This window comes from Cinclus cinclus, chromosome 1, assembly GCF_963662255.1.
Source record: "Cinclus cinclus chromosome 1, bCinCin1.1, whole genome shotgun sequence".
Classification (NCBI taxonomy): Eukaryota; Metazoa; Chordata; class Aves; order Passeriformes; family Cinclidae; genus Cinclus; species Cinclus cinclus.
Window position 1 is genome coordinate 13,696,422 of NC_085046.1, and position 13,036 is coordinate 13,709,457.

Consider the following 13,036-nt stretch of genomic DNA (forward strand, 5'->3'; position numbering starts at 1 on the left):
ACAGGGCCCATAGCTGGTGAGCACCAGACCGTGCAGCTAAAGCAGCAGGATTTAGAGTCAAATATGTCCTCACTTTGTTCCAGTCCTCTGGTGCCAGTGGTGGTGGTGGGGAGAACGCTCAGAAGGTGCACACTCCCCAGTGAGGAGTTCATGCTCCTTCATCTCCATCGGGAGCAGAGCCGGACCCCAGCAGCTCCTCAGCCCCTCAAGAGGCTTCATGAGTCACAGACTGAGGGGGGCAAAGCTGCAACAGGAGCTGAGAGAGACGGGAATGACAGCAAGAGCGAGTGAGAAGAGAGGTGGGAAGAGGGTCGGAAGAGAGGGGATACAGGGAGGCCTTCCCCCGAGACACAAACATGCGGTGGCCAGATGAGCCTGACACCTGGGGGGTACTCTGATGGGGGGTCCTGGCAGCTTACCCCACATCAGCACAGCCCTGGGACAACAAGGGACGATGTGTCCCACTGGGGACAACAAGGGACGGTGTGTCACACTGGGGAAACGGCAGGGACCCCGAGGGACACGCACTCTAGCATGAAACAAGAGTGAGTTGGGAGGGGGAGAGGATGGAGGAGGAGAGAAAGGTGGCAGAGGGGATGACCCGGGAAGGGACGGGGCAGGGCTCCCAGGGGGTACCCGAGGCGAGCGAGCCGGGAGGCGGGCAAGGGTGCGTGTATGTGTGCGTGTCTGCGTGTGGGGCCGGGGCGATGGGGGCGGCCGGGCAGGACACGGCAGGACACGGCAGGCAGGACACGGCTGGCAGGACACGGCTGGCAGGACACGGCTGGCAGGACACGGCTGGCAGGGGCCCGCGGGGCGGCGGGCGCAGGTGGTGCCACCGCCCGCATCGACTCTACCTGCCGGGGCGGGGGCCGCCGCCTCTCGCCCACCCTCGGCCCCTCGCGTTCCCCCTCGCCAGTCCCCGCCTCGCCTGAGTGCCAGAGCTGGGGCTCGCCGTGTTTGTTTGTTCGTTCTTCCGCGCTGCCGATGTCTTGGGGGGCTGAGGAGGAGGAGAAGAAGGAGGAGGGCGGGGAGGGGGTGGGGACTGGGGCTTGGGAGACGGCGGCTCCTCGGCCTCTCTTATTGCCGCTGAGTTGCGCTCCTCTTCCTCAGGCTGCGAGCAGGAGCCGCCCGGGCGCTTCCCACTTCCCCGGCCGTCCGGGAGTCCCTGCGGCGGCACCGCGCTCGCTCGCTCGCCTCCCGCCGGGGCAGGTGAGTGCGGGCACCGCCGGGCACGGCCGCCCCGAGGCTCCGGAGCTGCCACGGAGCCGCGGCCGCTGGAGAGCGGGGCAGGCAGGGGGACGCAGTTTGCCAAACTCCGGCGCCCGGCTGGTCCCCGCTCACGGCCGCTTTCCCTTCCTTATCTCCCCTCCGCAGAGCACCCTCGCCCAGCAGAGCGCTCCCGAGGTGCCGACAGCCGCCAGTTTTTTTGTCTGTCTTGTTTGTGTGTTTGTTGGGTTTTGTTTTTGTTATTTTTTCCCCTCGTTTTCATTTGGCTTTCTAGTCTCGCTGGGAATGGCAGGGGCAGCGACGCCGGGAGAAAGAACAAGTGTGGGGAAAGCGAGAGGGAGCCGGAGCTAAATGACAGGATGCGGGCGGCTTGAGGCACAGAGAGAAGCCAGCCTTCTTCTGCCCCCGAGACTGCCCCTGCGGACCGTGCTTTCTGCTCCTCATTCCGGGTGGAAAATTTAAAGAAGAGTTGTGCGTCGAGGGCATTTTTATTTTTTTCCTCCTTTCCCTGCTGTCGGAAGGGAAAATGGATTGGGGACTTCTCCTGCACTGTGCAGCCCTCACGTTCACCCTCGCCAGGGCTCTGCGGAGCGGTGAGTGTCACCGGGGACGTCGGGTCTCAGTTTGGGCAGCTGCGGGGCCGGGCTCCGGGGCTGCCGGAGCGGCGGGCGGGCGGGCCGTGGGACCGGCACCGACATAAACCCGGCTGGGGGAACTTTCTTCCGGAGGAGGGATGCGGCGCAGTCCTCGCCTGAGGATCGCCCGCCCTGACGTTGTCTTCCGACTTTATTTTCGGCACTTTCGGTTTATTGTGTGAAGCCGGCTGCTCATTCTCACTAGATCAGGACAGCCAATTATCCTAATAATGTCCCGTCCCATAGGCAATTAAATGTCTCTCCTTCGATATCTGAAAGATAATGAACGCTTTAAAGGGAAGGCTCTCTTCCCTGCCCGCCCTTTCTGTTTTCTAAAGCGTAAAATTTTAGATCATGCCTCCTACTAGCTGTGTGTGTAAGTGCGAATAATCTTCACACAGAGAACTCTCTGGAGTACCCCTTTCCCAAGCCTGCAGTTTACGTGCAACTTACACTGTGCCAAGGGGGGAGCTGAGCTTCTCTGTGAAGGCTCGAGACTGCCTTCCAAGAGGAGAAATCCCATAACAAATGCGTGATGTGGCTAGTTTACTGTCAGGCAGCCCTTGAAAACGCAACTAATTAAAAGCAGCGTGCTCCTCCTTCCCCGAACAATGCCAGGGCACCGTGAATATTTCACTGCATGATGCATTTTTAAAGATGGTCTAACTGTGGGACTGCTTGACGTTTAAGTCTTGCACATGAAACAGCTCGTGTCAGTCTTCCTTTCCTGACAAATCCTGAGCAATTATTATTAACTAATTATCAAATATTTACTTTTGCCTGACTGGGTTTTCAATCAAAGTAATTAAAAAAAAGAGAGCATCCTCCACTTACCCTGGTATATTGTTTTAATAAGAGACCGCAAGTGGAGTGTCAAGTAAGAGTATTAAAATCGCATATTTTATGATGGAAGTTAATCTCTTTCCCAGTATGTTTTGAGGAGGCTGCTTAGTTTAATTAGGACGAGTTTTCTCCCTCAGTGCTGTGGCACAGGAGCAAGGGTGCTCTAGGGGTACACCAAGCCTGCTGTGAGGATGCTCTGAGAGGTTCACTTTGCTCATCCCTCCAGCCCAGCTCGGGGTGTGGGCAGCTGCCTCCCACACAGACCCATACTGCCCCCCTGTACCTCTGAGGGACAGAAGGGGGCCACCCCCATGCTCTTGTTGATCATTTCTCCCTGTGAAAAGAAGGGGAGGAGAGTGAGTTGCTGGGCAGAAGCCTCCACCACAAGTGGTTAATGTGGTGGTCTTGCTCGAGTCACCAAGGCCATTAACCTCCTCTATAACCTACTAGACCTACTAATGCCACCTTCACCTACACGCAGTATTAGTGTCCACTAAATTAATTCATTAACCTTATTTGGAACTAATGGTCCAAAGTCATTAGAAACTGCTCTTCTTAATCAAGTGTGTGAGAGATTGCACAGAGCCAAGGAGTCTAGCAGACTGCATTATCTTATTACACTGTCACTTTCCCAGAAGTCGCAGATTAAGGAGTGCTGGTGGTAGTGAGTCCACCTCAGCATCCTCTGAAGTGACTCTGTCAACTCTGTCAAGTGACTAGAAGCAGTAACTGCTTTATTTCAGGCATTTAACAGATGCCAGACCCTGCCATGCTGTTTGCTGGGCTGGAGTGGTCTTAATGAGACAAGATCACTTTCCGAGTATGCTTACACAGGGAGGAAAAGGCAAGATTCCCTGAGAGCCCCAGACAGCGGATTAGCAAGATCACCAGTGACAGCTTTTGAGCTTTGAGCAGCAATGCCTTTTGTTCTGGTCAGAGGAAAACAGCCTGTTTGCAAAGGCACAGCAGAAATACAATAAGATAGCCTTTCCCCGCAATGTGCTTGGCAGTATCTGGGTTTTGACCATACATCTGAGTACCTATCAACCCATTCCCTGCTAATTTATGGCAAATAATTTCTATAAAGAGTGTTGCTTTATGCATTTTTGATGTGTGCTTCCTCATTCCTTTCCATTTGACCTGTTTTTCCTACAATAAAGTCCTGTATATTTATAAATTCATGCTGAGAGCAAGGATTGCCATTTTGCTTTCACAGGGAATGTATTAGGTAGAGCACTGCAGCCTGTATATACCATTACTGAGATGTAGTGATACATAATCTTGCTTTAGTGGGACATTCTTCCTGGGCATAGTTTACTGTCATGCCTTATTGCTCAAAATTAAGCAGCCAACACTTGGAGAAAGTTTTTCCTATCTGAAGGTCCTCAGAAAGGAATCCATAGTAGTAAAAAAACCTGGTAACACAAACCTGTTCTGGATAGTGAAGTGAGTGACTGTGTAGGTTGTATTTTTTTTGTCCCTTTTTAGTTTTTCTATAAACCTTAAACTGCAACCCTGACATAGCTGACCAAAGGAGCAAGATGCAGCATACTACACTTCACAGTTGCGCTTTGTGATTCTAGAAACTTTTGCAACTATTTTGCTCTTAGAAATGAATCTTTTTTGTTGTTGTTCAGGGGAGGAAGGAATGAAGGGAAGAGGAAGGGAGGTTGTTCTGCTCCATTACTTTGATGCAGTCTCCAAGCATGAACAAACTTCCTTGAAAGAGTAAATAGCGGATGGTTTCTGCTTCACTAGAGCTACTTTGTTCTCTTCTGCCCTGGGTTTGAAGAGCACAGATAGTTTCAACCTGCCTAGATTTATGGACTGATAAAACAAAGGGAGAGTCTCCTGCGAATGGGATTGAATCCACCAATACAATCCCAGTGGTCGGTGACACAGACCAGACTTATCCCATAGCTGGGCAGAGGGTCAAATGGCATCCCTTAACATCTCCTCCCAGCTTTTCTTAAAACTTCATACTTAAGACGATTTTCGTTTTTGGAGTTAATTTTGTCCCAGGATCCCTTCTTAGCCAAAATTAACGCTGTTATGAAGGTGCAACGTTTTAACACTGTAAGGGGCTCTGTTAGAGTGGAGGGCTTTTTAAAAGGATACTGTTTAGAAATGGGGTGCCTTCTGCTACCTGCTGGCTGTCCTGGATTTAAGGAATGGGGGGCGGACAGGGAGTCCTCTTCCCTCCGCTAGAAAGTAGCACAGATACCTTTAAAAGCATAAGGATGCTAGTTTAGCCTGAAGAAGACTGCGGCCCCGCGGCATTCCCACGGCAGTCTTCCGGCTCCGCTGCTGCGGGCCGCGCTCGAATTCTCGCCGGGGACACTGAGACCAGCCCATGTGTTTTCTTCCCACGCAGACAAGTGCGGCGACACGATCAAAATTTTAAGCCCCGGGTACCTGACGTCTCCCGGCTACCCGCAGTCCTACCACCCGAGCCAGAAGTGCGAGTGGCTGATCCAGGCGCCCGAGCCCTACCAGCGCATCATGATCAACTTCAACCCGCACTTCGACCTGGAGGACCGCGACTGCAAGTGAGTGCGGGAGCGCTGCGGAGCGCCACGGCGACACCTGCCGGCCGCTGCGGGCCGGGCCGAGCGGGGCCGGGAGGGAGTGAGGGACAGACGGACGGACGGACGGACGGGGGCAGGGAGGGAGGTGTGCTCGTGCTTGCGTGTTAAAAATGACCTTACAGCCGTCTGAGCTTTGTAAGCTGCGTCTGAGCTGCGCCGCCCGGTGCGCTGCGGGAGGGGGGTGATGCGCGGAGTGGGGGTGCGGCACCGCTTGCTGGTCCGCTTCCTCTTGTAAGTCTCTCGTTAGAGTTTGAGTTTGAAAAAGGAGCTCCTTCTCCTTTTGTACTCTCACGAAAGAGACAGGCCGTTTATGAATTGCCAAATCTTCTTAACGCGGAGTTAGTCTGGCATTTGTCCTCCCCCTTCAAGGGCTGGTGGACTGGAGAACTGATAGTCGTATTTCCTTCTTTTTCCCTTTGCTGCTGATTTATAGCCAGAAACTTTTACTTCCCCTCCTCCTGCTCTCCTGTAGAGCCCTGAGAGGAGGGAGGGAGCTGAGGATCCCTTTGTCCCCTGTCCTCACATTCCCTTTGACCACCAGTTCCAAAAGTGAGAAGGAGAACCGGAACCTCCCAGAAGCTGTTCTCCACTTTTCCCCAAATCTGTAAATCTCACAGCTTGTGCAAGGCAACATATGGTCAGATCATTCCCCTCTTCAACGTGCCCTCTGAATTCAGCCTGCTTGTTGCATGAAGAAAATATTTTAGTGATTCATTATTTAAATATTTCTGGAGTATCATAGTAACTTAAATATTTCTTGTGTATCATAATTCTTTATCCCCCGCTGATAACTGCAAGAGAGTTGCTGTTCATTAATGCTACAAGTCAAGATTTTCTCTGCATGACAGAAAGATTAAACTCAGTAGCCAGTGGTGTTTGGTATTTCATGGGAGCATACAGGATTTTGTCCCATAAAATGATGCTCAGTTTATCAGGAGTGGTTGTGATAGACCATGAGATGAGAGTGTTGGACTTGGGGAAAGAGAGCACCTGTATTCAAGGACTTAATTTTTATGATGCATGTCTTTGCCCTATTATTTAATAAATTGATTACTTAGATCACAATTATTGTTTTTTCTTAAAATGGAATTTTGAATGATGCATTGTGGTGCTTAGTTGCTTTTTTGTGGTATTTTATAACTACTTATAGATCAGCATTTCAGTGCCATAGTTGAGTGATAATGCAGGAAAGCCCTGTGCTCATAAAACAAAACTTTGCGAAAATGAGTTTTTACTGTGGTGTTGGAGCTGCAGCTTGTATTCACACCATATGTTCACACCCTGACTTCCCATTCTTTAATTTTTAATGTCTTGTACTCAGGCAATGGTTCACTTCTGTGTCTTCTTGATACAGGTTTTGCTTTCATTCTGTGGAACGTTGCTAGTGCTTCAAAATATATGTCACTCTTTGCCTCTTAGAGAGAAATTAGGAAATTAAATCAAGCATATTTCAGTGTCAAATCCTTTTTCTCCCTTGCTAGAATGTGTGTTTTTCCAACTCTGTAAAACCATCATGGTCTTTGGCAGCAGTAAAATGGTGTACAGCATACAATTATTCGAAGAACAAGTAATCTTTGTGGCACAGTGTTGTGCTAAACAGTGCTAGACTGAGCTGAACTGGGTCCAGAGAAAGGATTGACTCCCTCCCTCTGTTGCTTCCTTCGCAGTGTTCATTGTCCACTCTCCCCACTGCATTATTTCTGCCCCTGAAGTGGAGCCCAAACCAGTAATGAGATGGTAGTGAGTGGAAGGAAGTCTCCCAACAGGGTTGTTTGCATTGTCTTTGCAGTGTATGATGGTGATGACTTTACCATTATTTTGTCTGTGCTGAAACGCTAATTTTCTAGGCTATGCTAAATTACTCAGCTGCTACTTCGTTTGTATTGAAAATTGCTCTTTTTAAGTTGAGAGGGATTGTATTTGAGGAAAAAAAAACAGAACAAAAAACCAACCAAAAAAACCCCCAAAAAACCTTAGGACCAGAGCAATTATTTCAGCAGCAGGAATTTGTCAACCATCCCCGTGGTCTGAAATTTCAGCATCTACTTACAAAATTCACATTCCTCATACTGAATATTGCATACAACAGGAGATTAATGCAATAAATGTATCACAAGATTTTTCTGTTCTCCAGCGAAGTACATTTTTTTTTCTAATATGCTTAGCTTATTAGAAACTCGGTCTGCAATCTAGAAATGTGTAATGTAGGTTACACTCTAGTTTATTGAAAGGTTTAGCACTGGAAATTAATAACCACTTAAATATGAAATGCAGATAGAAAATGAGAGATAAGGGAATTCATGTCTGGGAACAAAAAATGTCCCATACAATTAGAGTAGACTAGAGAAGATTAGCTTGCTGGCCTAGCTCCCAAAATCCTCTTTATAATGTTGTTCATTGCAGCTTGGACCTTAGTTAGCATTGAAAACAACTTTAATAACAGGACCCCCAGAGCACAGGCAGGGAAACACTTTGGAAAGGTTACCTTTTATTCCATAGTGCCAACAAGAAATCAAGAGGCTTTACCTAACTTTAAAAATATTGCTCTATATAGAGGGCCAGATGTATTGAAATGTAAAACTGGTGAAAGGTTGATTCTCTGAGGAGAATCAAAAGCAGCACATTTAAGCATTAGCTATTACTGAAGCTGTTCCCAGTTAGTCTCTTTGTATGTTAGGGTTTGAAATTAATTTAAGAATATACCCTTGATTTACCTACTTATTATGCTATGCTTTAATGAATAAGTATGTCTCAAATGACTGCTAATAAAATTCATATATGTATGTTTTTCTGACAATCAGAACCATTTGAGTTGTTTTAAATTTCAAGTAAATGTGGTGAAAATTCCGTTTTCTCTGGAAGCATTCCAAAGGACTCAACTTTCACAGTTTTGAAGAGTAAAGATATGCAAATAATTAAAAAGATGTTCACACAAGCTAGGTTCATCTAATAAACAATCTTCTAGACAGGGCTACTGTACCAGCAACATTTAAATTCTGGGTTTCGGCAGGAGGTACATAAACATGTCGACCACAGATTGTTATCAAGGACATCTATAATGAAAAAATTCACAGTCTCTTTTTAACATTTAACTGTAATTAGTGTTATGCCTCCTCTTCAGGAAGCCAAGAAACAGCAATTATTGTTGTACTTTTAAGAGAAGAGTAGTTTTTTGTTTGCCATTTTGTCTTTTCTCAAACAAGTCCCAATAATAAGCATGCATTCTTGGAGTCAGGAACACAGTTAAAATGAATAGAAGAGACAAAACATATGGCCACATATTAGTTAAAATGCTCCAGTGTTTGTTGCATGTGGTAAATGCTTTTCAGCACTTAATGCAAGCTGCACAAATCTCGTGTTGCTGAAGTATCCTACTGTGTAAATGTAGCCATCTTGAATCTAGTAAAACTTTATACCTAGATAATAAACAAGAATGTCACTGATACAGTACTTTGAATTTATGGAACTTTTCCGGTTTCCCAGCAATGCACACTATCAGCATGATAATTTATAATGGTTTGTGACAAATGTTGCTGAGCAAAGAGGTGTGTGGTTACATTCAGATCAGATGTCATTATCTAGGGAGCAATAAAAATTTCACAGACACTAGGTTAAAAACATTAAGAAAATGAATGTGAAGCTTCAGAAGAAAAGGGCTTAAGAAAGGTGGAGGGTTGGGTAGAGAAAGCCCTACAGTGGTTTCCTTACTGACAAATTATTAACTTTGTTGCCAGACTTGACTGTATTGTTTTACAAGGTTTTCATAGATATGCCACACAGCACTATTAGTTTAATGGCCATCATTTATATATGTAGAAAATAAATATCATTCTTGCTTAACACTTGTGGATTATATACAACAGTGCTGTCAAACCTCTCGGAAAAATTGCACATTTTGGAAATATTCAAGTTATAGGAGAGGTGTCAGATAATTACTCTTCACATTGCATTTACTAGAGATTACTTACATGGATGAGCTGTATAGAAATTGTGATCTGTTATAGAATACAGAGCAAAAAATATCTGTATTTGTTTACATGGAAGAAAATGGCTCATCCAGATCCTCTGGTAAGGAAGAAAGCATAGGTATTCAGACCTACAGAGTGAAAGTATAGCTCCACATAGCTCCCATAGACCTTAATGATGTTAGAAATTCATCCATCCATTTTATTTCTAAATAATGTCAATGGATTTATGCTACAAATCTGTAGGTATAACAAACTCGGGCTGGTAAAGTAAACAGGAGAAAGCGAAGTCATGGCTCAGCCTTTCTTTAGTTTCTGCATAGTTTAAGCTTTCATTTGCTTTTGTCTAAATCCTGGTTCCTGTTCTTCCATGCAGGGAAGTCTGCTTTAAGCAGGACTTGTGCCTCGTGTCTGTCCCTTTTGTTCAGGGGTGGCTCAAGCCCTTTGGGTTGAGCTGATGGGAGTAAGAGTGCCCATGTCCTTGCTGCCCACCTGCAGAACCACCCAAGAACGATCCTGCTGAGCTGCCAACTGAGCCTGTCAGAAGGGTTCTGCCATCAGCTGCACACAACAGCTGCTTCCTGCGTGCCCCAGGTGCACCTGGAGCCTGGGCAGCCCTGAGCTCCTCCCAAAAACTGCCCCAGGGACATCTCAGGGGTAGGGGTGTGCAGCCTCACTGCTCATGGAAGTGTGTGAACTTTGCCCTCCACTCCCAAAGAGCTGGCTCCCATCATTCTTGATGAGTGTGGAGAAGGGTTCAGCACAGGTCCTGTAGAATGGTTAATGACTGTACCAGTTGTTTGGATAGCAGATGTCAGTCAGAGTTTCTTAATTCCCTCTGCCCAGCTACCATGGGGCTCGGCAGGCAGGGAGTGCATGCAGCTGACAAGGCAGGGAGAGCATCAGAGCAGCACAGGAACAGAGCTGTTCAGGGCTGTGGAAGGCATGGGCTGTGTTTGCCCACTGCTGAGCAGAGAGGTCTGAAGGAACCAAGGCCTCTGAGATTTCCAACAGTAATATGGCTTGCCTGGCTTGGTCCCATCAGCTAAGCATCAGCACTGAGCTTTTAGGGGATTTCAGCTGGACAAGGTATTCAGGAGATATGGGAATGCCCCCTCTTCACTGCTGAGGCAGCTGGAAGGATGCCCACCCTCCCCTGCTTGCTCTGAGCTGCATTCACTATCTCACCCAGCTCACACGTGTGGAGTCACCCCAGCATGGGCTGCACTGTCCCAGGCAGTGACCTGGACCTCTCTCTGTCAAAGCCAGAGTGGGATGTGGGCACTGACACACTGGGAGGGCCATACCTGGGCTGAAGAGACAGCATCTTATATTGATCTTATCCTTTTTGTCTCCCTCAAAAATCTGTCCCTCAAGCACTGTTTGGGGTTAGCAAGGGATTAATTGGAATTACTAAAGGGTTGAAGGGGTCATCTTTCATTCTATTCCTAAAACAAACAAAAAAAACCAACCAAAAAAAAAAAAAAAACCAACCAAGACGTTTTGGCTTAGTTTGAGACGAGTTGTTGCAGTAGATTTGGGGATCATGTGGTATCTCCTGTTTCTGGGTGTGCTTTGAGGGCATTTCTCTGCTTTGTATAAAGCACATGAAAGGCTCTCTCAGGGAGCACTCAGCTAGACCCAGAGAGCCCTTTGGGAGACCACTGCTGTTTGGTGCCCTCCATAAGGCTTCAGGAAAGGTTCCTGTCAAGGAAAGGATTCAGCCCATTCCCTGTGCAGGATCAGGGAAGCATAAAACACTTGTACCCCCAAAATTTTTCCTTAATTTAAATGTTTTGCATTATGAAAGTATATGTGATATTCTCTTTGCCACAAGATTCCACGTGTATTTGCACACACAGATGCAAATACCTAAAGACCCTGTTATTTTATTGTAGGGACTAAATGAGAGTTAAAAGAAGTGGGAAATTATATATTTATCTGATTATATCACTGCGTATATATATGTAATGAAACAATACCTTTGTTTTTTATCCAAGCAGTTAACTCTTGTGAAAGTCTCTATTGTTAAACTGTTTAGCAATTTGTTCTTTTAAAGCAGTGGTTTGAGTTTGAGTTTTCTCAGGAAAAGGTATTAGGAAATCCATGCCCAAACTGCCTGGTCATAGCTAGAGGGTCTGTGTTGGTCTGTGTCCAGGGCTGAGGGGTGGGATGCAGAGCTCAGTGCTGCACTCTGTGTATGGGTGCATCCCCAGTCACAGGAAAGTCTTGACTTGAGTCTCTGTACAGCAGCACATTAAAACTATAAAACCAGTTATAAATGGACACTTAACTGTGAGGAGAATTCTGCCTAGATGTGCTACAACCAGATGCCCTTCAGACAGGAAAAATTTGAGGGTCAAATATGGATTCCCTTAAGCCTAATCCTTCATCCTTTCTGCGGACAGAGATAAACAAAATCAGAACAAAGGTCTAAGTCCTTTCTAAATTGAAACCCAGAGTTGTTGGAATTAGCTCCATGAAACTCTCAATATGTCTTCAGTCAACCTCATACTGCTCTTCTCTCTTCCCTCCTCTCCTGTGCTAATCTAATTGAAACAAAAACCTATGTGTTTCTGTTAGTTTCTTAGTTTCTTAATTATAGTTTATTGCAAGGTATAACATTGGATCATAATTTGGTAATTATGATATAGAGATCTTTTTACAGCTAATGTGAAAACAAATTAAATTATCTTCTTTAGTAGTATTTTCAAAGAATGAAATTATGTCTGAAAACTGGAGATACATGCACTCATATGTATATGTCTAGGCTTATATATCACCCAAACTGCTTGGATATAGGCATATGTTATGTGCACCTCTTTAGGGCTGTGCATGTGTACACGTATTTATGTCTATGTTATAGATTTCTTAGTTTATGTAGAAGTTCCTAAAGTAAATCTACTAATTAAAGTGCTAATGCCCATCTTAAGGCTGATAATTAGGTATAAAGAGAAAAAGAGACAGGATTAGTTCAGATCATGTTCCAAATGCCTCTTAATTGGGTGTTTGTAATCAATCCTGATTGCAAGAGGCAGTGGTTTGGCAGAATAAAGAATGAAAAAGGATTAGCCTTACTATTTTCCTGTTAGTTGATTTGGCCATAGTATTTTAGAACAGGATCCAGTGTCAAACAAGGTAATTTTGTCAACCTTAGCAATCCTTATAAAACATTTAGAAAATCTTCTCTAATGATATTTTTTATCAAGCTAGTAACTCTCTCAAGCTGGAGAGTTATTTTTATCCATAATCTTAAAAATTGTTTTCAAGTGAACCACAGGAAAGACTTTGTTCTCCTGGCCTCTATCCACCACTGACTTCGGAAATCATGTCTGAGTTCACTGTGGGATTTTCATTGCATTGACCTTGGTACTTTTCTCACCAAGCCACAGTTTTCCATCATAAAACCACACAGCTTGGTATAATGATTATTTCTTTATCCCGAGTAACCAAACAATTTTTTAAACAGGGTGACAGATTTCCCTCTCGCACTGTGGGAAGCAAGCACCTGGCCATTTCCAAATAGACTTTTAATGAACTTCCTGAAGGAGATTTGAGAGAAGTTTAATAAGTCACCTGCCAACTTTTTGGGAGCATAGGTCATTTGCTTTTCTACAGGAATTCACAAAAATGTGAGAATAACCCCCTTCCCAAGTCCTAAACTTCCATGGAGGAAATTGATTTCCATGGACAATATCAAAGGTTTTTAAAAGTGTAACCTCAGAAATTGAATTTCTGTTTGTTTCTCACACATAAGGTACTGTGAAACAGTATG

At 45.7% G+C, this 13,036-nt stretch overlaps 1 protein-coding gene across 2 annotated transcripts in view; it reads left to right on the forward strand.

The window, feature by feature from the left end:
- Nucleotides 1-1,126: 1,126 nt before the first annotated feature.
- The window catches only part of NRP1 (neuropilin 1), a 113,427-nt gene continuing 101,517 nt past the window's right edge, over nt 1,127-13,036 (forward strand). For both annotated transcript variants that reach the window (XM_062506816.1, XM_062506825.1), the window contains exons 1-3: nt 1,127-1,212; nt 1,378-1,823; nt 5,083-5,257. In XM_062506816.1, the coding sequence (XP_062362800.1) occupies nt 1,757-1,823; nt 5,083-5,257 (242 nt within the window). In that variant the 5' untranslated portion in view covers nt 1,127-1,212; nt 1,378-1,756. The remainder of the gene's footprint in view (nt 1,213-1,377; nt 1,824-5,082; nt 5,258-13,036) is intronic.